Source organism: Procambarus clarkii, chromosome 27, assembly GCF_040958095.1.
Source record: "Procambarus clarkii isolate CNS0578487 chromosome 27, FALCON_Pclarkii_2.0, whole genome shotgun sequence".
NCBI classification, from domain to species: domain Eukaryota; kingdom Metazoa; phylum Arthropoda; class Malacostraca; order Decapoda; family Cambaridae; genus Procambarus; species Procambarus clarkii.
In genome coordinates this window covers 9544730-9572126 of record NC_091176.1, presented here as the reverse complement: position 1 = coordinate 9572126, position 27397 = coordinate 9544730, and the positions used below count along the sequence as shown (strand labels likewise).

Sequence of the window (27397 nt, the reverse complement as noted above, 5' to 3'; positions counted from 1 at the left end):
GAGAGAGAGAGAGAGAGAGACGAGAGAGAGAGAGAGAGAGACAGACAGACAGACAGACAGACAGACAGACAGACAGACAGAGATTAATCTTTATATAACTGCCGTTTTTTAACAATTTGAGCGCAAACTGCTTTAATTATAACGAAAAACATTTCATGTCAGAATTTTTACAACATATAAACGAAAATGCGTCGAAACTATACATTCTCCAAGAGTTTATAATACAGCATATTGAAAGACAGCATTATGAAGACCACACTAACACTCGCCATGCATATAGCATTTTACGAATCTTCTACACTGTAATGTAAATCTAGCCAACTACAAGGATTTACAGAGACGTCAATAACAAGACCGTGCCATCATGTCAACTACAAGGATGTGCCATGATGTCAAATGTAAGGATGTGCTATGATGTTTGCCATGAGGTGCCCGGGTGTGCCAGTAGTGATATCAATAAAATGTTTCAATTTATTTTCATTATTAGAAGCCTGTATTCGTCTCGTCAGCACTTGATCAATGCATAAATCTACCATTATCACAAAATATATACCTGGGTGCAAGTCGGGGACGACGGTGAGGCGCGAGAGGCCATACCACAATGAGGCAACAAAATCGCATAGCACTACAGGCGAGGCAAATGCTATTACAAATGAGTGACTAGCTGGCGGGCCTTCAAGACGTGCCCAAACCCCTCAAACGCTGGTCGCTCTCATGTCGTGTCAGGAGAGGCGTCAGTCGTCGGACAGCGCCCCAGATGACTTGTGTCGGGAAAAGGAAGAGTGCTTAGCAGGTCCCCTTCAGCTGCTCATGTCAGAGGAACGACTAGGTAAGACCAGCACAGCTTGGGGTCGCTGACTCGGGCACGTAATTCCCACGTAATCTACCCTGAGCCAATAACTGGTTCAGGTCGACTAGTGGGGTCAGGCTAAACACCTTTAGCCTCTATCATTAAAAAACCGGTTACCTGGGCGTACAGGTTCACATGACCTCAGTCTCGAACCCCGTCTCGTCACCTTCACAGGTGTAGGGTGACTGGGAGTGACAGTTCAGAGGCTCACTTGACACCAACACTCATCAACAACACTTAACTCTTATTGAGTATTTGGTTCTGCTCCGCTTAAAATAATTATCTTTCCTTATATGTACCATACAGAAAATATGCTCATAACAGTCTACAATAGACACAACAGGCATATTAATTAGGTCGATGACAATGTTTTGCGAATGAATATATATATATATATATATATATATATATATATATATATATATATATATATATATATATATATATATATATATATATATATATATATATATATATATATATATATATATGGCTTTCCAAGACAATTAACTTACACAGTTAGGTCTCCAGGAATATTCTCCTGAAACAAAGCACTAACCCGTCGCCAACAATATACACAAGAGTGAACATAGCACCAAGGAATGAGTGCGCTTTAAAATTCAAATTCAAATAATTTTTTATTAGGAAAAAAGCTTAATTCTTTCCATTATTATTGTTATATTTATCAGTGTTACAATAGCGCTATTTAACTATGTTATGAACTAACTAACTATATATATATATATATATATATATATATATATATATATATATATATATATATATATATATATATATATATATATGTCGTACCTAGTAGCCAGAACACACTTCTCAGCCTACTATGCAAGGCCCAATTTGCCTAATAAGCCAAGTTTTCATGAATTAATTGTTTTTCGACTACCTAACCTACCTAACCTAACCTAACCTAACTTTTTCGGCCACCTAACCTAACCTAACCTAACCTATAAAGATAGGTTAGGTTAGGTAGGGTTGGTTAGGTTCGGTCATATATCTACGTTAATTTTAACTCTAATAAAACGAAATTGACCTCATACATAATGAAATGGGTAGCTTTATTATTTAATGAGAAAAAAATTAGAGAAAATATATTAATTCAAGAAAACTTGGCTTATTAGGCAAATCGGGCCTTGCATAGTAGACTGAGAAGTGCGTTCTGGCTACTAGGTACGACATATATATATATATATATATATATATATATATATATATATATATATATATATATATATATATATATATATATATATATATATATATATATATATATATATATATATATATATGTATATATAGTAAGAGTACAATAAGAAATATCAGGAAACTTAAAATTTAGCTGTAAAGTTCGAAAATTCTTTTTGTTTAAAACTTTACTGTATAACCCAGTTGTCGTAGTGCTGCTGCAGGTGCTGCTGCTGCTGCTGCTGCTGCTGCTGCTGCTGCTGCTGCTGCTGCTGCTAACCTAGGCCTTGGACGACGAAGCATGCTCCTCCATCGCCCTAAAAATCTTGTAACATTACAGAGCATGTTACAAGAGCATGCTACAAGATTGGTGTGAGTTTTAGTTACAACATGATTAGTGGAGGAAGAAGATCCGAAGGAATTATCAGGTCCAACTCCCCCAAGGAAGCGTCTTGGGCGAGGTTGGTCTTTTCTCGTCTTTTAACATTACGAATAGGAAAATGTTCTTTATAGTACTCGCCCAGGTGGGTCACGAGACCTTCCGAGATACCGTTATAGTTTTCTGTAAGACTTCCTTCGCGTCTCTCGATGCCACTTCTGGAGTTCTAGGTGTGATGTTAATCGATAATACCGACATGCCATCCTCTTGAGCTTCTGGGGTGACATCAGTCGAATTTTCCGACATAATGTCTGACGAAACTTCTGACTTCATCTCCACTAAAGCCTCAATCGTCACTTTGGTCATAAATCTAGACACCGTTTCTTTCCTGGTGGCTCCAGGTCCATGACGGCTGGTGGATGCGGAGACCTGGCTGGAACACGCGCCGCTGCCTTCGCCACAGTGGGCCTCCACACCTCTCTCACCTCGACTGATGATCGTCACCTCCTCCTGGTTCCTCCTCCAGCTCACACCTGCAAGAACACACGACATAAATTTGACTGAACAGGAAAGAGATAGAGAGACACTTTCTTCTTGGTTACTTGAGTGATGGGTAACTTGTGGTGTATACTGTTAAGAATACTCCACAATACAGTCAATATGTTTACTACTGGAGTGTATACTGTTATACAATGTATAGCCGCTGTGTTAACTACTAAAATGTACACTGTTAAATGTATTACAGTCATTGTGTTCAGTATTGTGCAAGCTAATATAAGACTTAATCCGGTTTCGTTCACTTAAGCTTTCAACAATCCAGATAAATTCCGATGCGCAGTCAAGTCGTTTCTGAACCTCGACTGCTCAGTTAACTAAGCAATGTTATTTTACATGAAATCAAAAATCTAAAAAATATTTTTGTAGAACTTCTTTCAGATCCTTTCCCCCCTCCCCCTTACTATCATCTTATTATTTAAAGAATTATAGGGCTATTAATGCAACATAAACAATTATAATAATTTTTTTCAATAACACAGGTTTGATTTTTAAATGGATAAAGAAAACGTTTATCAAAGGTATTAAAAGAGAACATTATCAATTGAGGTAAAAACAGAATTAAAAATAAAGACTGATATATGGAACATGAGTAATGATGATGCAAATGATTCACGTATTGAAGTTGGGGGCTTAGGGTTATCATGGCCGGGTCTACTGCGGTACTCGCACTCTCATTTGACTAGTACACGCCACCACGAGAAAACATTCAGAATAAATATATTTTTTAATGTACACTCACACATACAAATACACACACACACACACACACACACACACACACACACACACACACACACACACACACACACACACACACACACACATAAGAAGGAAGATGTCGGTAAATGACCAAGTGACAAGACTGAGAAAAACAGAAGGGGCATATACAAAGCGACAAGGAAATCTGCGAGGTACTGAATGCCAGTTACCATGGAGTGTTCACAACCGAGCCTGAGCAGCTCCCATTGTTAGAAGCGATTGCCCTAGATAAAAGACTATCAGATATAGAGGTGACAGCAGAGGAGGTAATGAAACAGTTGACAACACTGGATGCAAATAAAGCTGTTGGACCAGACAAAGTATCACCGTGGATACTTAAAGAGGCAGCGCAGGCCCTCAGCGTGCCTCTGGCAATAATCTTTAATGAGTCACTTATGTCGGGAGAATTGCCCAGTTGCTGGAAGGAGGCAAATGTCGTACCGATTTTCAAGAAAGGTGATAGGGAGGAGGCACTTAACTACAGACCCGTATCACTGACAAGAATCCCCTGCAAAATACTTGAAAGAATAATTAAGCTAAGACTCGTTGAGCACCTGGAGAGCATTGGGTTTGTAAACAAGCACCAACATGGGTTCTGGACAGGGAAATCATGCCTAACAAACCTTTTAGAATTCTATGATAAAGTAACAAGGATAAGGCAGGACAGAGAAGGCTGGGCAGACTGCATATTTCTTGACTGCCAAAAGGCCTTTGATATAGTACCGCACATGAGACTGCTATACAAACTTGAGAGGCAGGCAGGAGTAAGCGGAAAGGCCCTAGTATGGGTGAAGAACTACCTAACAGGAAGGAGCCAGAGGGTAATGGTAAGGGGCGAGAAGTCGGACTGACGAACAGTAACAAGTGGAGTACCTCAAGGATCGGTGCTGGGACCAATCCTCTTTCTAATTTACGAAAATGATATGTTTACAGGAGTGGAATCATACATGTCAATGTTTGCGGATGACGCAAAATTAATGAGAAGAGTTGTGACAGACGAGGATTGTAGGATCCTCCAAGAGGACTTAAACAGGTTGCAGAGATGGTCAGGGAAATGGCTACTGGAGTTTAACACCAGTAAATGTAAAGTTATGGAAATGGGATCAGGTGATAGGAGACCAAAGGGACAGTACACAATGAAGGGGAACAGCCTACCTGTAACGATTCGAGAAAGAGACCTGGGAGTGGATGTGACACCTAATCTAACTCCTGAGGCGCATATAAATAGGATAACGACAGCAGCGTACTCTACACTGGCGAAAATTAGAACTTCAATCAGAAACCTAAATGAGGAGGCTTTTACGGCGCTCTACACTGCCTACGTGAGACCCGTCTTAGAGTATGCCGCGCCATCATGGAGCCCCCACCTGAAGAAACACATAAAGAAACTGGAGAAGGTTCAGAGGTTTGCGACGAGGCTTGTCCCAGAGTTACGAGGGATGGGATATGAAGAGCGTCTGCAGGAACTGAACATTACGACACTAGAGAAAAGAAGGGAGAAAAGAGATATGATAGGGACATATAAAATACTCAGGGGAATTGACAAAGTGGAAATAGATGAAATGTTCACACGTAATAATAACAGAACGAGGGGACATGGGTGGAAACTGGAAACTCAGATGAGTCACAGAGATGTTAGGAAGTTTTCTTATAGCGTGAGAGTAGTGGGAAAATGGAATGCACTTGGGGAACAGGTTGTGGAAGCAAATACTATTCATACTTTTAAAACTAGGTATGATAGGAAAATGGGACAGGAGTCATTGCTGTAAACAACCGATAGCTTTAAAGGCGGGATCCAAGAGTCAATGCTCGATCCTGCAAGCACAAATAGGTGAGAACACACACACACACACACACACACACACACACACACACACACACACACACACACACACACACACACACACACACACACACACACACACACACACACACACACACACACACACACACACACACACACACACACACACACACACACACACACACACACACACACTCACACACACACACACACACACACACACACACACACACACACACACACACAGGAAATAGAGACACAAAGCAGCCCACATATCAGAAAGACAGTCCAGTACCCCAGAATTAGAATCTCCTTGAAATGGACAGCATTAGATTATTATTCACCCTTGGCCAATTTCCGTGATATAACCGAATCATCTCACTCATAAAAACACACCAGATCTGAAATATCGCAGACAAGCATGACATACATAGCTCCTAGCTTCCTTGCTCGGTCTGTGTTTAAATGGTCTAACCCATCGCCTCCTTGTCGTTGCCAGAGTTCTATCCCAATACCGAATTTGCGAGCCAAAAGAACAAATATTTACGTAAAACTCCACATTTTCACACGCATGCGTCAACAATATACACGAGTTTTGCCACTGACGTCCGGGGTTGTGATATTTAGCTTCGGCAGAGTGTGAGTGGTTGAGTAATGGACGCACAGGAAAAATGTGCGTGTGTTTACCACGACGAACGGAAATGTACTGACGCTCGACCTTGGTGTTTTTAACGAGGGTTGAGAAGGATAGGTGTAGAGGGAAAAAGGGGGCACGAACAGGGCAGAAAGAGGGGCCACAAGGCATTGAAAGAGGGGGACATGAACAGTGTACAGCGAGAGGAAACACGAGAGAGGCAGACAGGCATAAGTAAAAGGCTTACGAAGATATGATTTTAGTTTCTCTTTACACGAGAAAGATTCATTACAGTGAACCAGTAGAGTGGGGAGTTGAATATATATATATATATATATATATATATATATATATATATATATATATATATATATATATATATATACATATATATATATATATATATATATATATATATATATATTATATATATATATATATATATATATATATATATATATATGTATATATATATATATATATATATATATATATATATATATATATATATATATATATATATATATATATATATATATTATATATATATATAAAGTGGATTTTAAGCATGGAGGTGGGTCACGTGGCTCTACATACCGGCTAATTAGTTTGACGTCCATTGCAGAAATATTTTTTTAAATCAATAAACACAAATGTCAATCATGTTCATCGTGAGAAACATGGATTAATAAAGGACTCAAAATACGTTTTGGAGCTTAATTAAAGTTTAGTTAGCAAAGGCTTTAATACTGACACGGGGCTCCAGCAGCCTGAGCTCCACCAAGCACAGGACACGGGGCTCCAGCAGCCTGAGCTCCACCAAGCACAGGACACGGGGCTCCAGCAGCCTGAGCTCCGCCAAGCACAGGACACGGGGCTCCAGCAGCCTGAGCTCCACCAAGCACAGGACACGGGGCTCCAGCAGCCTGAGCTCCACCAAGCACAGGACACGGGGCTCCAGCAGCCTGAGCTCCACCAAGCACAGGACACGGGGCTCCAGCAGCCTGAGCTCCACCAAGCACAGGACACGGGGCTCCTACAGCCTGAGCTCCACCAAGCACAGGACACGGGGCTCCTACAGGCTGAGCTCCACCAAGCACAGGACACGGGGCTCCAGCAGCCTGAGCTCCACCAAGCACAGGACACGGGGCTCCAGCAGCCTGAGCTCCACCAAGCACAGGACACGGGGCTCCAGCAGCCTGAGCTCCACCAAGCACAGGACACGGGGCTGCAGCAGCCTGAGCTCCACCAAGCACAGGACACGGGGCTCCAGCAGCCTGAGCTCCACCAAGCACAGGACACGGGGCTCCAGCAGCCTGAGCTCCACCAAGCACAGGACACGGGGCTCCAGCAGCCTGAGCTCCACCAAGCACAGGACACGGGGCTCCAGCAGCCTGAGCTCCACCAAGCACAGGACACGGGGCTCCAGCAGCCATGAGCTCCACCAAGCACAGGACACGGGGCTCCAGCAGCTTGAGCTCCACCAAGCACAGGACACGGGGCTCCAGCAGCCTGAGCTCCACCAAGCACAGGACACGGGGCTCCAGCAGCCTGAGCTCCACCAAGCACAGGACACGGGGCTCCAGCAGCATGAGCTCCACCAAGCACAGGACACGGGGCTCCAGCAGCCTGAGCTCCACCAAGCACAGGACACGGGGCTCCAGCAGCCTGAGCTCCACCAAGCACAGGACACGGGGCTCCTACACATTTACCAAGACAAGCTACTAAGGATAATGACCTATTAAAACAGGTACTGAGCAGCTCCGTTAACAACGTCTTATTAGACAATGTGACGCGAAGGAGAAGATGAGGAAGGTGGTGGGGTAAGATGAGGAAGGTGGTGGGGGAAGATGAGGAAGGTGGTGGGGGAAGATGAGGAAGGTGGTGGGGGAAGATGAGGAAGGTGGTGGGGGAAGATGAGGAAGGTGGTGGGGGAAGATGAGGAAGGTGGTGGGGGAAGATGAGGAAGGTGGTGGGGGAAGATGAGGAAGGTGGTGGGGGAAGATGAGGAAGGTGGTGGGGGAAGATGAGGAAGGTGGTGGGGAAGATGAGGAAGGTGGTGGGGGAAGATGAGGAAGGTGGTGGGGGAAGATGAGGAAGGTGGTGGGGGAAGATGAGGAAGGTGGTGGGGAAGATGAGGAAGGATGGTGGGGAAGATGAGGAAGGTGGTGGGGGTAGATGAGGAAGGTGGTGGGGGAAGATGAGGAAGGTGGTGGGGGAAGATGAGGAAGGATGGTGGGGGAAGATGAGGAAGGTGGTGGGGGAAGATGAGGAAGGTGGTGGGGAAGATGAGGCAGGGGAGTGAGGAGAATGAGGAAGATGCAGCCTCCCAGACAGGTTACAGCCTCTGGCAGGGGGACTCAGGTGTCCCGCCTGATCATCACTCTATATCATCAACTCTCTGGCTCGTATCCACCGTACTTTCCCCTCTGCCTCTCCTCCACTCCCTTCCTCTATCTTCCAATTTCCTGTCACCTATTCCTCTTTTCTCCCCTCTCCCTGACACCTGCACCAATCCTCTTCTCCTTCCCGTCCCCTTACCCCACCACTGGTGCTTCCCTACACCCGTTTCTACCCCCGCCACTGAATGGGCAAACTTGTGGTTACTAGAATTCAATCGCAATAAGTGTAAGGTAATGAAGATGGGACAGAGAGAAAGAAGACCAGGACGTATCTGTGCCATAAGAGAAAGGCAACTACAGGACTCGAAAAGAGAGAAAGATTTGGGAGTGAATATAAGTCCAACCCCAACACCAGAGGCACACATAAACAGGGTAACATCGGCATCATATGTGACGCTGCCAAATATTGGAACGTCATTAAAAAACCTAAATCAGGACTCATTCTAAGAAATCTACGCAGTCCTTATTACACCAGTACTGGAATACGTAGCACCTGCCTGGAATCCGCACATTGTGACGCATACAACCAAATTGAAAAAAGTTCGATGATTTGCAGCAGATCAGTGCTAGAGCTAAGCACTAATATCTACCTTAGCTTTCATCAAAGCTAAGCTATGAGGATAGGTTAAGGGAACTTGATATCACGACCGTGTAGGATAAAATAAACAGAGTGGACATGATTACAACATACTAGATACTGAGAGGAACTGACAAGGTGAACCAGATCAGCCCGTTTAAATTGGGATATATGGAAGCAATAAATGGAAAAAAGAGCCAAATAAATATACGGAAATACAAGTACCCTGAACGGGTGGATAAAAAGTGGAATGCAGTGAAGGAAGAAGTTGTGAAGGCCACCTCCATCCACAACCTGAGGACCGAGTTCGACAAAGAATTTGAACATCATATTAGTTCAATTATAACGCATCAGATACAATAAGGCTAACAGTCCGGGCATGTAGAGCTAGAGCTCACTTTCCCGTAGTCACTGTTAGGTAAGGTAGGGGTCTGACACCTGAGTGAACAGCGCTTCGAATTCGTAGTCCTGAGGTTCCGGGTTCGATCCCCGGTGGAGGCGGAGACAAATGGGCAAAATGTTTCTTTCACCCTGATGCCCCCTGTTACCTATCGGTAAATAGGTACCTGGGAGTTAGACAGCTGTACGGGCTGCATCCCGGGGGATGTATAACAAAAAGGAGGCCTGGTCGTGGACCGGGCCGCGGGGACGCTAAGCCCCGAAATCACCTCAAGATAAAAACCAGTGTCTCCCCACCTCTCTTTTAAAATGTTTAAGAAGAAAGAGAAAGTTTAAGAAGAATAGAAGACAGCGTGAGTTATGACAGCAGGCGGGCAGTCCACCTAGCTGACACCATGTGTGTGTTCTTGGAAGCTAGAAGCTAAATTTGGTCCTCTGTTGTCAGAGGGCTGCAAGCAAATATTTGTAAAGTTTAAATGAACAAATCCACAAGAGCCGTGACGAGGATTCGAACCTACGTCCGAGAGCATCCCAGACGCTGCCTTAATCGACTGAGCTAGTGTAGTGTAGTGTAGTGTAGTGTAGTCTAGTGTAGTGTAGTGTAGTGTAGTCTAGTGTAGTGTAGTGTAGTGTAGTGTAGTGTAGTTTGTAAAGTTTGTTTCGTGTATTTCAACATATATGAGTGTCTATAGATGGATACTGGGTAGCATTCAAATATACGCACTCAGATGCTTGTGTACATGTTTTTTTCGGGGTAAGGTGCTGGTATGTAAATCATCTCAGAATTATGAAGTTGGGTTTGGTTTCCATCGAGTAAATCGAGGCTCTTGGGCCAGCAGCTGTGTGCGCGGGGCGACTAATCCTGGCGAAGTCCTTCAAGCCCGGGGTCAGGTAGCCTCTCGCTCGTGTTCCACATCCTGATGGTTTGTTGCTGTGGTCTTCTGATGTTCAGAGGTTGTGTGTTCAGGGCTTCATGAAGTTTCTGAATGGTTTGGTTATACGTTTGACGGTATTTTGATGCTTTTCTTAGCGCCTTGTTTTGCCCTGCTTGTAATTTTTGCATGCAGGTTTTCTTTAAGATATGTAGAGGTCCTGGAGGGTATTGGAGGTGTGGGCTGACTTGAGCCTTGTATAACTGTTGTTGTAATTAAATTCGTGCCAAGGTTACGGAAATTTGTATTGTTTGATTGAGGCTGTTCTTGCATTGTTTATTCTGTCGTTTAAGTGAATTTTGATTCCTGTTTTGCTGATTTGAAGTCCCAATATTCAGCTACGGGCTCACCATAGCCCGTGCTGCTTGGACTGGTTCCAAGTAGCGAATCTTTAACAACAAATATTCAGCTTACGTTCGTATGTTGGATTAGGTGGTTGTCAAGGATAATGGGCTCTGGATTTGGCTGTGCAATCTGTACTATTTTGCATTTTTGATTGTTGTTACTTATTATCCGTTGCTTCTTGAAGTCGTTTTTGACTTCTATTGCTTGTTTGGATTTATTTCCCCTCCGTCTATGCCAATAAGGCTCCCCTCCCTCATCACCACCTAGGCCTCCCTCTAAATTAAATTAGGATTAATGACCTGCCCGAAACGCTATGCGTGCTAGTTAGTGGCTTTACAAGACTGTAAGAACTCTTGTATAATTACATCAATTACATTACAATAAGACTGCTTAATTTCCTTCTTTTAGTATTCATGGTGAGTATCCGTCTGACTCATCGACCGTATTTTACCCAAGATAATTACTAATTGAATTTTTTTCTGGGTTTTCCCCAGAAAGTTGAATGTCTGGCTTACATTCAACGAGCATGACACCAGAGGCCCTTTCTCTCCCTCCCCACTTGGGCTGGACGGTAGAGCGAGGGTCTCGCTTCATGCAGGTCGGCGTTCAATCCCCGACCGTCCAAGTGGTTGGGCATCATTCCTTCCCCCACGTCCCATCCCAAATAATTATCCTCACCCCTTCCAAGTGCTATATAGTAGTAATGGCTTGGCGCTCTCTCCTAATAGTTCCCTTCTCCCTCCCCACCACCTGGGCCCCCCTCTCTCTCCCCACCACTTGGGCACCCTACTCCGTCCCCACCACCTGGGGGCCTTCTCCCTCCCCACCACCTAGGCCCCCTAGTCCCTCCCCACCACCTGGGCCCCCCTCTCCCTCACACCACCTGGGGCCCTACCTCCCCCTACCACCCGGGCTCCCTCCCCCTACACCCCCACCAACCCCTCCCAGCAGGAGACCGACACGTGGGTTTGACACTGACAACATGTGGATAAGAAATAAAAGCCTCGGAGGCTAAGTGAGCTAATCAACAAAGGCACTACGCTTGTTTAGCGTGTGGGGAAAGACTTTGAATTTCACCGTGAAGTGAATTCATACCTTATCCAGCACTTGGTAATGAAGAGACTTGTGTACAATGTTTGGTTTATTCCTTAAAGTTTTCCACCCACCTAAATATACTTTCCTAAATGTACTTGCAGGGTCGAGCGCTGCCTCCTGAGCCCCCGTTTTACCAGCTGTGGGATGTGCAATGCCGTGACTTCCAACCCTTCTGTTGCTGGTCGTATCTGCTTTCGAAATAATTAATTTATTATTTGGTAGTTGCAGTTGCACATTAGCTCTAGTTCTAGTAAATACACGTGCCTCATCTGTGCTTCTTTATCAACCTTAAAAATTTTCACGAGAATCTTTAATGAGGTTATCATGTCTCCTCCAATATATCTCAACAAGTAGGGGTGAAGTTCGATTCCCTCTGCCTTTCAGTATAGTTTAATCGTCACACTTTTGATGCTTGTAATATGTGGTTTCTATAGGTGGAAGCTTCCCACCGGGATTTAGGTGTTCCTCTGAATGGCCGTCACATATGAGGAGACATGATAACCTCATAAAAGATTCTCGTGAAAATTATTAAGGTTGATAAAGAAGCACAGATGAGGCACATGACTTTACTGGCAGTTGTGTTACCAGGCTCTCACGTCCTTGTTCCCTAGACACTGTACTATTCGGTCAGGACAAACATACACTGTCACGACAAAAACAGTCTTAAGAAAAACATTGTTAAGACAAAGACACTGTCTGGAGAAAAACTTCAGGACAAACACACTGTCTTAATAAAATAAACCGTCGGGACACAATGAACACGACAAGAACACCATGACAACAAAACACAAAGCGTAAAGGGAAACAAATACAATCAGGAGACACGTAACTGAACGAAGGATTAGAACTGCAACTCGCTGGGAAGTAACGGAACAATATAAGAACGACACATAAATACAACTTAAAGTAAGGTCCCATGATTTCAGACGTAGGTTCGAATCCTCGTCACGGCCCTTGTGGATTTGTTCTTCGACTAACGATCGATAGCTCCAAATCGCCACGTCAGAAGGAAACTCTCCGTAAACTATTAGCTGATAAAACTAAGGATAAACTTTATAGTTAGGTTACGAAGACACTGCAGCGTCTTGAAGGCTGTAATATTAAGGACAATGACCTTCTTGTTGCATTGGTGCCGTTAACAAGTTTAGTGTGTTTCTGAAGCCAGCTGTTTGCAACGCCTTATGCATAGCCCGGAGTCTCCATATTTAAGTCAGTCTCTCCTTGTCTTTATCTTTGTTTGTCTGAGTCTCTCTCTGTCTCCGTCTGTCTGTCTGTCTGTCTCTCTGTCTCTCTCACTCTCTCTCTCTCTCTCTCTCTCTCTCTCTCTCTCTCTCTCTCTCTCTCTCTCTCTCTCTCTCTCTCTCTCTCTCTCTCTCTCTCTCTCTCTCTCTCTCTCTCTCTCTCTCTCTCTCTCTCTCTCTCTCTCTCTCTCTCTCTCTCTCTCTCTCTCTCACTCTCTCTCTCTCTCTCTCTCTCTCTCTCTCTCTCTCTCTCTCTCTCTCTCTCTCTCTCTCTCTCTCTCTCTCTCTCTCTCTCTCTCTCTCTCTCTCTCTCTCTCTCTCTCTCTCTCTCTCTCTCTCTCTCTCTCTCTCTCTCTCTCTCTCTCTCTCTCTCTCTCTCTCTCTCTCTCTCACTTCCACTCACTATCTTCGTCTCTCTATCTCTCTCTCTCTGTCTCTCTATCACTTCCTCTCTTTATCTCTCTCTGTATGTCTCCTACCCTCTCTGCATCTCTCTTACGCTACACAAAGTTCTCTTGTTTAAACTCTTGTTAACTTTTGTCATTCGTCTTCGTTTACTTCTCCTTTGTTGACCAGAAGTCTTTAAGGGTCTGAGACAAAGTTAGTGTCCCGCTCTTATTGTCCAAATATTGTGAGACTTTATTTTATAATTCTCCTTCCTTTAGTCTTTAGTTTATCAGTGTGAGGAGTAGTTCTTGACCCGACACTCATAATCCTCTTATGAAGCTTTCCTGAGTCTGATGCTTCCTTCTTCACAGCAGACAGCCAGGAGGCTCTGGTATTTACAGTGAGTATGTCGCCTTCTGTCTCCCAGCAGACAGACAAGAGGCTCTGGTATTACGTCTTACTGAAGCTAGCGCCTCCTCCATCCCAGCAGGTATGTAGGAGGTACTTACCGTCATTTGGAGGTACTTACTGCCACTGAGTCTGTCGTCTCCTCCCTCCCAACAGACTCGCAAGAGGTTCTGGTTATAACGAAGCTATATGACTAAGTCGACGAACTAGCTACAGCGTCCTACCACATCACCAGGAGTCAAGACAACCTCCCGGAGCATCTTCTCTCACGTGGGACACTCCCACTCTTCATCTCCGGTCTACACTCCCATGCTTCCCCAGGTTTCTTTGCTACACAAATGTGCATTTCTTAGCCTGAAGATCATTAGGGGTCCAGTATTCAGGACTCATTATGTGACTGTAACGTTTCAGCCACTCAGGCACAGGACGGGGCCTCAATAAACTAATTCAACTCTCAGAGGAAGCGTCTTGCGCGTGAAGGTGACTAGGAAGAGACTGAACTGCTGTCAGACTACACAAGAAAGTTGCTGAGGCAAACATAAGTGTGATGAATTGAAGTAAATATACAGCTGGTCTAATGATGGTTAAGACTAGGAAAAAGAAGCTGGACCTCATTTTCCTCAGACACACGTAGGTAAATACATATTGGTGAGTATATGTACTGCAGGTATGTGTTAATAATATGTAGATAGGGGATTACAACCATGATGGGGTTTAGGTAGAAAGTGTTCTGAAGGTCAAGGTCTCTTTAACAGGCCAGAAGCCATTTCGTAAGCGAGTGGGATTTCAAACAGACTCGCAACGTGGATGTGGGCTACAGCTTAGTGTTTCAAAGCTGTGTATGGGTGTTATATCTTCTACCTCAGAGCGCAATGTCAGCAATACATATATATATATATATATATATATATATATATATATATATATATATATATATATATATATATATATATATATATATATATACATATATATATATATATATATATATATATATATATATATATATATATATATATATATATATATATATATATATATATATATATATATATATACATATATATATATATATATATATATATATATATATATATATATATATATATATATATATATATATATATATATATATATATGTGTGTGTGTGTGTGTGTATGTGTATATATATACCGTGTTGCTGCCGTGTTCACACATATTACACTTCATCCAGCCTGTCCGTTGGCAGTAACGGAATATTCATTGTCATCTGAGTAGTCGGCATTTTTTTCCTTGCTATGCAGTGGTTTTTAATTCATGTTTGTGTATTAGAGACGACGCACTCTCATACACAGTGTTGTACTGAAAGTCTGGCTGAGTATTTAAGATATCGTGGCACTCACTCCCCTACACTCACCACACACGTGGTCCCCCCTGGCACCACTCACCACACACGTGGTCCCCCCTGACACCACTCACCACACACGTGGTCCCCCTGGCACCACTCACCACACACGTGGTCCCCCCTGGCACCACTCACCACACACGTGGTCCCCCCTGACACCACTCACCACACACGTGGTCCCCCTGGCACCACTCACCACACACGAGAATAAGTAGAAGAAGACGAGAGTAGATTTATAGATGTGTTGTGGTTTAGCCCACAAGTAGGGTTATAAAGTCCACCAGATACACCGAACAAGGACATATAACAGTGATGAGATGAGTGAAATGAAAGTGAAAGACGTGAGAGCTAAAGTGTGCAATTCTGCACTTGCCAAGTATTAAGTTAGCGAGCGAGATAATAATGTGAATTTTCTCTAATTATGTTCTATTGTGTTTAACAGCTGACGACTCTTGCTCTTCCACTGTTGTTATCTTGCTCTTCCACTGTTGTTATCTTCTTTGGCAATGAATTTGTTATCCATGAAGCTCATTAGGTGTTGCTCCTAGTTCATGTGTGTGTGACGCAGGCGTTGATGGCACTATCGTTACTGCATTCATACTCATGCTCATCAATTCTGACATATTTCTTCAGTGTTCTTAATCCGTGTATTGTAATGACACATGTGTTACTGAGGGAGGTATACACAGCGGGCCAGGTGACCTTCTTGATGTTAATTATATTTCTGACTTGTACTTCTTAGATATCTTATGCATAATACGACTGAAAGCCTTTTTTTGAAACCAAATTTGCAATCGTGGGAGATTTGAATCACGTGGAAATAGATCGGGGGGCATGAATCCCATTCAGTTGATCTCATATACGGAGACTATGTTGATGGACACTACAGAAGGGAGCTTTGATAAAAATTTTGAAACTGGACGGAGCATTGAGCATTGTTAGTTCAGCGCACGCGCGCGCATTAACCCCTTTGATACATCAGGTTACTGTGATTTCCTTGTGTAAGCGAGCTTGCTAAAACAACATGAAAACGGAATCAAGTAAAGGAGACGAAATAAACAGCTTAAATCCCATTTTTGACCAAGGAGCGAGCAGGCGCTGACAGAACTGGTTTTCAAAAAGTCCAGAAACTCGTAAATGTGCAAATTTGGCCTCCAATAGACTACTATTTTTCTTGATTGCTTATTTGCAACGATCTGATTTAGTCACTTTTATGTCGGGATTATTACTTGAGTTTAATATCCCCGTCAGTGTTTAACACGACCCGGCAGACCTTGAACCCACTTTTTTATTGTTTTCTTTTATTTTATGTTACCCACTTTAATACTGGCGTTCTCCAGCCTTACAGAGAGGGTGGGAGGACTCTCTCTCTCTCTCTCTCTCTCTCTCTCTCTCTCTCTCTCTCTCTCTCTCTCTCTCTCTCTCTCTCTCTCTCTCTCTCTCTCTCTCTCTCTCTCTCTCTCTCTCTCTCTCTCTCTCTCTCTCTCTCACTCACTCTCTCTCTCTCTTCCTCCGACGCTGCTGATGTCGGTCCCATCTCTTCAAGACGCAAAAAATCTTCAACACAGAATATTTTCACGAAGATGCATTACAAAGTTTGAAGGGGGGAGGGGGGGAGGGGGGAATTTTTTGTGAGAGTGGTGGAGCTGAGTGGAGTGGAGATGGCGTGGCTGATGAGTCAGATTTTGCGGCGAATGGAGTTAACGTTGTTTGTAACAAGGTGATTGTTGAGGAATGACTACATCAAAACACAAGTGTATTACTGCCGGGTGAACAGCGACATCGGGAAACGCGCCGAAACGCCTCATACCTTTTGGATAGAAAATTATTAAACGGGCACTCTGTTGAAGACTCAGCACAGCGGAATTGTTATATGAGCGAGAGGGCGTTAACTTATTAGTATTAAGCGGCCACATCTGCAGGGATGACTTACAAAATAACAATTTAACTATGCAGCTGTTGACTAATGGCTTATGATCTCAAAGATATTTTCTCTGAATTGCATCTTGAGTTATGTAGGGAGCCGGTGGCTGAGCGGACAGAACACTGGACGCGTGATCCTGTGGTCCCGGGTTCGATCAAGGGCGCCGGCGTGAAACAATGGGCAGAGTTTCTTTCACCCTGATGCCCCTGTTACCTAGTAGTAAATAGGTACCTGGGAGTTAGTCAGCTGACACGGACTGCTTCCTGGGCGTGGAGGCCTGGCCGAGGACCGGGCCGCGGGGACACTAAGCCCCGAAATCATCTCAAGATAACGTCCTGGCGTGATCGGAAACTACATCAGATAAGTGGCCTTGAAAGCTAAGGCACAATATAGTACTTGTTTTAGGAGAGCCAGAGGAGAAGTCGCAGAGGCGGGGCAGACTACGGCATATTGGCGCGACCAAGTGGGAGAGAGTTCTGCTCTGAGGCCCATATTGGGCAGGCGTAACCTGGGCGTGGGTGACCGGGCCAACGGTAACATTTTCATAGCTGGTGACTCTCATCCTCCCACTGTAGCAGGCTGTCCTCCTTCCACTGTAGCAGGCTGTCCTCCTTCCACTGTAGCAGGCTGTCCTCCTTCCACTGTAGCAGGCTGTCCTCCTTCCACTGTAGCAGGCTGTCCTCCTTCCACTGTAGCAGGCTGTCCTCCTTCCACTGTAGCAGGCTGTCCTCCTCTCACTGTAGCAGGCTGTCCTCCTTCCACTGAACCAGGCTGTCCTCCTCTCACTGTAGCAGGCTGTCATCCTTCCACTGTAGCAGGCTGTCATCCTTCCACTGTAGCAGGCTGTCATCCTTCCACTGTAGCAGACTGTCATTCTCTCACTGTAGCAGGCTGTCATCCTCTCACTGTAGCAGGCTGTCATCCCCCCACTGTAGCAGGCTGTCATCCTCTCACTGTAGCAGGCTGTCATCCCCCCACTGTAGCAGGCTGTCATCCCCCCACTGTAGCAGGCTGTCATCCTCTCACTGTAGCAGGCTGTCATCCTCTCACTGTAGCAGGCTGTCATCCCCCACTGTAGCAGGCTGTCATCCCCCACTGTAGCAGGCTGTCATCCCTCCCACTGCAGCAGGCTATCATCCCCCCACTGTAGCAGGCTGTCATCCTCTAACTGTAGCAGGCTGTCCTCCTCTCACTGTAGCAGGCTATCATCCCCCCACTGTAGCAGGCTATCATCCCCCCACTGTAGCAGGCTGTCATCCCCCCACTGTAGCAGGCTGTCATCCCCCCACTGTAGCAGGCTATCATCCCCCCACTGTAGCAGGCTGTCCACCTCCCACTGTAGCAGGCTATCATCCCCCCACTGTAGCAGGCTGTCATCCCCCCACTGTAGCAGGCTGTCCACCTCCCACTGTAGCAGGCTGTCATCCCCCCACTGTAGCAGGCTGTCATCCCCCACTGTAGCAGGCTGTCCACCTCCCACTGTAGCAGGCTGTCATCCCCCCACTGTAGCAGGCTGTCCTCCTCCCACTGTAGCAGGCTGTCATCCCCCCACTGTAGCAGGCTATCATCCCCCCACTGTAGCAGACTGTCCACCTCCCACTGTAGCAGGCTATCATCCCCCCACTGAAGCAGGCTGTCCTGCTCCCACTGTAGCAGGCTATCATCCCCCCACTGAAGCAGGCTGTCCTGCTCCCACTGTAGCAGGCTATCATCCCCCCACTGAATCAGGCTATCATCCCCCCACTGTAGCAGGCTGTCATCCCCCCACTGTAGCAGGCTGTCATCCCCCCACTGTAGCAGGCTGTCATCCCCCCACTGTAGCAGGCTGTCATCCCCCCACTGTAGCAGGCTGTCATCCTCTCACTGTAGCAGGCTGTCATCCTCTCACTGTAGCAGGCTGTCATCCTCTCACTGTAGCAGGCTGTCCTCCTCTCACTGTAGCAGGCTGTCATCCCTCCACTGTAGCAGGCTGTCATCTCTCCCACTGTAGCAGGCTGTCCTCCTCCCACTGTAGCAGGCTATCATCCCCCCACTGAAGCAGGCTGTCCTGCTCCCACTGTAGCAGGCTATCATCCCCCCACTGTAGCAGGCTGTCCTCCTCCCACTGTAGCAGGCTATCATCCCCCCACTGAAGCAGGCTGTCCTCCTCCCACTGAAGCAGGCTGTCATCCTCTCACTGTAGCAGGCTGTCATCCCCCCACTGTAGCAGGCTATCATCCCCCCACTGAAGCAGGCTGTCCTGCTCCCACTGTAGCAGGCTATCATCCCCCCACTGTAGCAGGCTGTCCTCCTCCCACTATAGCAGGCTATCATCCCCCCACTGAAGCAGGCTGTCATCCCCCCACTGTAGCAGGCTGTCATCCCCCCACTGTAGCAGGCTGTCATGCCCCCACTGTAGCAGGCTATCATCCCCCCACTGAAGCAGGCTGTCCTGCTCCCACTGTAGCAGGCTATCATCCCCCCCCCTGAAGCAGGCTATCATCCCCCCCCCTGAAGCAGGCTGTCATCCCCCCACTGAAGCAGGCTATCCTGCTCCCACTGTAGCAGGCTATCATCCCCCCCCCTGAAGCAGGCTGTCATCCCCCCCCTGAAGCAGGCTGTCCTGCTCCCACTGTAGCAGGCTATCATCCCCCCCCCTGAAGCAGGCTGTCATCCCCCCACTGAAGCAGGCTATCCTGCTCCCACTGTAGCAGGCCATCATCCCCCCCCTGAAGCAGGCTATCATCCCCCCCCCTGAAGCAGGCTGTCATCCCCCCACTGAAGCAGGCTATCCTGCTCCCACTGTAGCAGGCTATCATCCCCCCCCCCCCTGAAGCAGGCTATCATCCCCCCCCTGAAGCAGGCTGTCATCCCCCCACTGTAGCAGGCTATCATCCCCCCACTGAAGCAGGCTGTCATCCTCTCACTGTAGCAGGGCCGTCCTGTGTGGACCATTGGAGGCAGGACTTTAGAGTTCACATCGTGAGCAGTGTGTGTGTTGGCTTTTATGAAGCCATTGACGTTGGGGCAAAAATTTGAGAGTCCAGTTTTCAAAACACGAAATTTTGAGTCGCCAGTGGATCCCTGCAGACTAGGATGGTATATTGTGATGAGGATTGTGGAGACAATTAGGGAAGCCGGTCTGGGATTAATGGATTAGGACCTTGGGTGGTGTTTGCGGGAAATGTAAATATTGAATGTAGATATTGAAACTATCTATATGCAATATAGATGTTGAATTTAGGTTTGGATATTGGAGATATCTATAATATTCGAGCAGTGTTTAACTCATCCTCATCTTGTTGGTTCTCCAGTCAGTACGGAAGTCAGGAGTAGAGATTGGTGCAGCGATCAATTACTAGAATGTTATAAATGCAAAGTTACTAAAATATGAATGATATATATTGAAGATATATTGATATACGGTAATAACAAGTGGGAGAGTGTAGGGACTAGCGGGAGGCTTGAGGGAAGGAAGAGGCATACAGCTTCACCGCGTGAATAGACAGCTTCGCAAACCAAAGGAGGACGAAGCTTAGGCAAGAGAGGTAATGTGCCACACTGTTTTTAGTTTACACTTAACACGACATTTTTAACCTGTATCTTTACCCCCGTGGGCGACCTTATTTAGCAGCTGACCTTATTCTGCTCTGACCTTACTGGACGGTGACCCCTGTACGCTGGCGTGACCTCATTCATGACCCAATCCTCTGGTGTGACCTCATTCATGACCCAATCCTCTGGTGTGACCTCAGTCATGAGCCAATCCTCTGGTGTGACCTCAGTCGTGACCCAATCCTCTGGTGTGACCTCAGTCGTGACCCAATCCTCTGGTGTGACCTCAGTCGTGACCCAATCCTCTGGTGTGACCTCAGTCATGAGCCAATCCTCTGGTGTGACCTCAGTCATGAGCCAATCCTATGGTGTGACCTCAGTCATGAGCCAATCCTCTGGTGTGACCTCAGTCGTGACCCAATCCTCTGGTGTGACCTCATTCATGATCCAATCCACTGGTGTGACCTCAGTCGTGACCCAATCCTCTGGTGTGACCTCAGTCGTGACCCAATCCTCTGGTGTGACCTCAGTCGTGACCCAATCCTCTGGTGTGACCTCAGTCATGAGCCAATCCTCTGGTGTGACCTCAGTCATGAGCCAATCCTCTGGTGTGACCTCAGTCGTGACCCAATCCTCTGGTGTGACCTCAGTCGTGACCCAATCCTCTGGTGTGACCTCAGTCGTGACCCAATCCTCTGGTGTGACCTCATTCATGACCCAATCCTCTGGTGTGACCTCAGTCGTGACCCAATCCTCTGGTGTGACCTCATTCATGACCCAATCCTCTGGTGTGACCTACCGCGAGCTATTGAAAATGTGGCGTCTGTTCCCAGTAATTACCAATACTGGTAAGTGTCAGTGCGTCTGGTCGTCTGGCTGCCTGTCCCGCTACCAATGTGCGTCCGTCAGTCTGTCTACTTACCTGTCTCTCTGTCTCTCTATGCGTCTGTTTACATGACGGCCTTGGTCCCCAAGCTGTTATACTTGTATCACATTTCATCTGTCAATATATCTCTTTCTCTCTCTCTCACACAAACATTACGAAGTACAAATATATATATATATATATATATATATATATATATATATATATATATATATATATATATATATATATATATATATATATATTTAAGATGAATAGGAAAACCAGGGATATACTGAACATCTTGTTTCAGATTATAACGTTTCGAATACTTCTCGTATTCATCATCAGATCTAAAAGAAAAACAGAAATCACAATCAAATAACTAGTCCAAGTGAGCCTTCTTAACTGCGAAATCCACTTTTTCTATTCTTAACTACAGGTCTTCCGTATCGTTTTAATTCTTTTTAGATCTTTTCTTTTCGTTTTTCTTTTAGATCTGATGATGAATACGAGAAGTATTCGAAACGTTATAATCTGAAACAAGATGTTCAGTATATCCCTGGTTTTCCTATTCATCTTAAAATTAAGATTCCCGAAGGGAACATCGATCATAAATATATATATATATATATATATATATATATATATATATATATATATATATATATATATATATATATATATATATATATATATATATATATATATATATATATATATATATATATATATATATATATATATATATATATATATATATATATATATATATATATATATATATATATATATATATATATATATATGAATTTGTAATTTGAATTTGGGTCATAATAGCTCCAGGATCCCTCATAATCTGTTGACATTGTTGCCAGAGGTATCCTCATTTTCCCTCTTCGCTACGTCTCCCATGGTCTCTTTTTCTCCCTCGCCCATGGTACCGTTCCCTCTCTATCCCATGGCACCATTTCCTTCTCCCATTAAACCCTTCCCTCTTTCACCCATAGTCCATAGTACCTTTCCCGCACTCCCCCATGACATCCTTCCCTCCCTTTCTTATGATACCCTTCACTCTCTCCCATGGTACTCTTCACTCTGTCTCCCATGGAAGACTTCCCTCCCGCTCCCATGTTACTCTTATCTGAGAGAGTGGTCTCTCAGATAAGGAGAGTAACTGGAGTTACTCCCACTGGAGTCTTCGAGTGCTTCAGAGCAGATATTACAGAGCTTCTGACTGTGCACTAAAGTCGGGGAAATTAACCCTATGGGTCCTATTAGTGCACAAGGCAGAGGCACGAAGACCATTACCCTTATTTCTGGCGTTAAATCTAGCGTGTTTGTGCGATAGTGAAGACCGGAGCTATTTAGACCTGTGAATGAGGCATTGTGAGAGTGAGTGAGGCCGGGATTACTGTCAGAACTAAAATATGTTTTATTATTGTGTCATTGTCTATCTTCCGCGCTGATTATTGATCAGCCAGAGATTTACTCACCTCGCTACTCACCCCAGAGCAGGTGTAAACTCACCCCCAGTTTACAGACTGATCAACGATGAATAAGTGATTGTCTGTGTGGTATCGTGATTGTTCCGCTTGTCAGAGTGAAGGTCCATTTTTACACACAAGAGGCAATCAGATATAAGTGCATGTTGTGTTGATTGTCAGCATGCTAAGTCATTATTCCTGTTGAATGTACATGCATATTGTCTCCTGAGGATCCGGAAGGAACACCCGTGTTTTACCTTGCAAACAGCAGGTTTAGGAAACCCATGTTTGCGATTGATTGTCCCCCGAGTGAAGCAAATGATCGGCCAATTGAGGCGTCCCAGTGTCTGCCTGATGTGATATAAGCTTTTTTTCAACACCAATCATAGAGTAACGTGTGCACCCTTTGTATTAGTACGTAAGTTCTGTAATTATTCATCGTTAAGGTTATGAGAGTGTTTGCATAAACTCTCTTAAATACTGTGTCCCAACTGAAATGTTCTCAGCTCAAATACAGCTCGAAAACTCCTATTCTACTAATCCCTTAGTCAATAAACATTTTTGTGTGGAGGACCCACTGGGAGATCTTTTAGAGTACCTGTGTTGCACTGTTTTGCACCCTCACCACTAAAGTGATCCTGGACCAGGTAAAGTCTGTCCAGGATCAGGAATATCCCCCACAGAGGGTTCCTCATTCGACCAAGTGCACCTTGGCCTCCTCCTGGAAGCCTTGCTCTTATCTAGCTAAATCCGAGCTGACATTGTTGAAGCCGTCATCTATTGCAAAGTGGTGATGTTGCATGCAATGAATACAAGGGTGAAGCCAAAATTCACACCTTATGTCACTCTCTTATGGTACTCTTCTCTCTCTCTCTCTCTCTCTCTCTCTCTCTCTCTCTCTCTCTCTCTCTCTCTCTCTCTCTCTCTCTCTCTCTCTCTCTCTCTCTCTCTCTCTCTTTATCCTATTACCATTCCCTCCCTCCTCTGTGGTACACATCCTTTTCCTTCCACTCAAATGGTACCTTTCTCTATCCAATTTTTCTCTTCCATTCCTCTCTAATGGACCGCTTTTCTTCCTCTCTCATGGCACCCTTCCCTTCCTATCCCATGGTACCTTTCCTCCTATTTTTTTGTATTCTCATTTTTTTTCTCTCTTCGCTTTTGGTTGCCACTGACATTTTCTGCCATGTTTACTTCTTGACTCCATTCCTTCTTCAATGTCTCTCCTTTTCTCTTGCATTTGTATTCGCGTGTATAATGCCTCCCTTCTGTCCCTATTTCCCAGTGTCCCGTCTCCGTAGTGCCAATTAGCCCACTAGTTAGGCAATTGGAAGTAATTACGACGGTGAAGTGTCAATTGTACTGGCTGGCTGTCGAGCAGATCAGGGCTTGAATCTCCAATGAGGAGTTAGTATTGTATTCCAATTTCTGGGAAGCTGGTTTCTGCGGTACAAGTTAATCCCCGCACGAGTATGCTTTTAGCCCAGCTGACTGACAACTGTGTGGGCATGGTGGAGATCCACGTGGCTTCGACAGGTGTTTCAAGAGTCAACTGGCCCTCTCTTGTGGGGCCGGTTTACGATGAGCTTCTGGTCGGTTCGTTAAGTAGCTTTGGTCACCATTCCCCCCCCCCCCATGCTGTTTGGTTCATCAGAGAACTGTGTTTAACTCAGTTATTTGTGTTTCTTTTACTTGACTGTGCTTCTCTCCCTCCTTGAGGTAGTTTTGGCCTAAGTACTAAAATCGGTGGTTATATATATATATATATATATATATATATATATATATATATATATATATATATATATATATATATATATATATATATATATATATATATATATATATAGATATATATATATATATATATATATATATATATATATATATATATATATATATATATATATATATATATATATCATAGGAAGGGAGTACCACCTCTAGCTGGAAGAAGGGGGACCCATAGCCTCGGAGGAAACCACGCATAACGCATTAGAGGGAATGTTTAGATCCCCTCCAATACAGTTTCTGTGTGCTTTTCTCCTACCACCCCCTTATATATATATATATATATATATATATATATATATATATATATATATATATATATATATATATATATACATATATATATATATATATATATATATATATATATATATATATATATATATATATATATATATATATATATATATATATATTTATTGTAAACGGTGATCAGGAGGCCGGTGTATAGATCAGCCTGTGCAGCACAGTATACGATGAGCCTGCTCAGCACAATACACAACAAGCCTGTGCAGCACAGTATACTATGAGCCTGCTCAGCACAATACACAACCAGCCTGTGCAGCACAATACACAACCAGCCTGTGCAGCACAGTATACTATGAGCCTGCTCAGCACAATACACAACCAGCCTGTGCAGCACAATACACAACCAGCCTGTGCAGCACAATACACAACCAGCCTGTGCAGCACAATACACAACCAGCCTGTGCAGCACAATACACAACCAGCCTGTGCAGCACAATACACAACCAGCCTGTGCAGCACAGTATACTATGAGCCTGCTCAGCACAATACACAACCAGCCTGTGCAGCACAATACACAACCAGCCTGTGCAGCACAATACACAACCAGCCTGTGCAGCACAATACACAACCAGCCTGTGCAGCACAATACACAACCAGCCTGTGCAGCACAATACACAACCAGCCTGTGCAGCACAATACACAACCAGCCTGTGCAGCACAATACACAACCAGCCTGTACAGCACAATACACAACCAGCCTGTGCAGCACAGTATACTATGAGCCTGCTCAGCACAATACACAACCAACCTGTGCAGCACAGTATACGATGAGCCTGCTCAGCACAATACACAACCAGCCTGTGCAGCACAATACACAACCAGCCTGTGCAGCACAAGATCACTAGTGTCAGTTGCTGTTCCAGGCCCCGAGTGTCAGGACAATAACACGAATGTCAGCACATAACAACATAACCTTAACTGTTGCATGAAAATACTGTTAACTGTTTTAAGTCATTAGCTCGTTATACACACAAAAATGATTCCAGTCCTCATCTAATAAAGTTGATGTATATAATTGACTTTTGGTCACAATTAATTAGATAATCGATGCCGTTTTTGATGCTCAGGAGATTTTATATCTATTTTATATTAGATCACATATTTCAATGAGTGTCATTTACTTTGATAATTAGGTAATTAGTAAATTAGGTAATGATGGCTTATACGGTGTCAAATTCTCAGTAATTGTTTGCTAATGGTTCAGAAATTCACCCTAGCTAATGAATCGTTGCTGAACGAGGCATATTGACAATTTATAACATCAATCTAGAGCGATATAATCATGTTACCTTTGGACGTTCTTCTCATAATTACCTAACTTGACCTATTAATTCCCCTCATAATTATTATTTTTTTATGATTTAGAGTTCCCGATATTACCTCCACTTAATTATCGGAAAAATACCCAAATATCAACTAAATGCTCGCAGGTTCAGAGCAGAAAATTACCGAGGACGATAAAATTGATTACTTTCTCCCTCTCCAATAAAGATGTAATCCCGAGTAGGAACTCAGATCTCCATAACTCATTACTGTGAAGTTGTGGAAAGAGGAGTATAGGGTCTGCACGCAGGATATTACTGCTTCCCTGGAGGCCTTCTGACCTGACGAGAGGACATGAAAACTTATGCTCTCTCGTGGTTCCTGGAGCATAGTAATTTGTCAGTTTGTTGGTCTGTGTGTGTGTGTCACCAGCATGTGTCATCGTCATCCTGTGTCGCCAAGTGTATCCCCCCCCCCCAAGTATGTGTCACAAAGAGTGCAAAGATAAGCATTTGTCACCAAGTGTGACCGACCAACTGGTCTTATACCGTGACTACATCTTATACGTCGCAATCATGTCTTCTCTTCCCCGTTTCGTATTCAGTGTTGTATGATCCAGATCACTTGATTTTTTTGTGTGTTGCAAACCTCAGTTCTAGGACCAGTCTTGTGTCAATACAGCTTTTTCGAGCTCAATATTGAGCTTGTTTAAATGCAGGCTTCGTGCAGGAGTCGCATTTTCTAATCCAAGTCTCACATAGGTTATGTATAGTGATCTAAATGCCCGCTGTCTGTCAAGACTCCTGAAAACTATGCGAAAGTTTGCCAACTTTGCATACACCACTGATGTGATTGTGTTGATATGTG

The 27397-nt window shown here is 44.5% G+C and overlaps 2 protein-coding genes across 2 annotated transcripts in view; both read right to left on the bottom strand.

Annotated features, from left to right (window-relative positions):
* Positions 1 to 2237: 2237 nt before the first annotated feature.
* LOC123750049 (neuropeptide Y receptor type 6-like) overlaps positions 2238 to 27397 on the bottom strand; it is a 33691-nt gene continuing 8531 nt past the window's right edge. Inside the window, exon 2 of the mRNA XM_069332062.1 lies at positions 2238 to 2965. The gene's annotated coding sequence lies outside the window, so the exon portion shown is untranslated. The remainder of the gene's footprint in view (positions 2966 to 27397) is intronic.
* Positions 21179 to 21589, bottom strand: LOC123750050 (zonadhesin-like). The gene has a single exon (XM_045732175.2). The coding sequence runs from the start codon at positions 21587 to 21589 to the stop codon at positions 21179 to 21181; it is 411 nt and encodes a 136-aa protein (XP_045588131.2).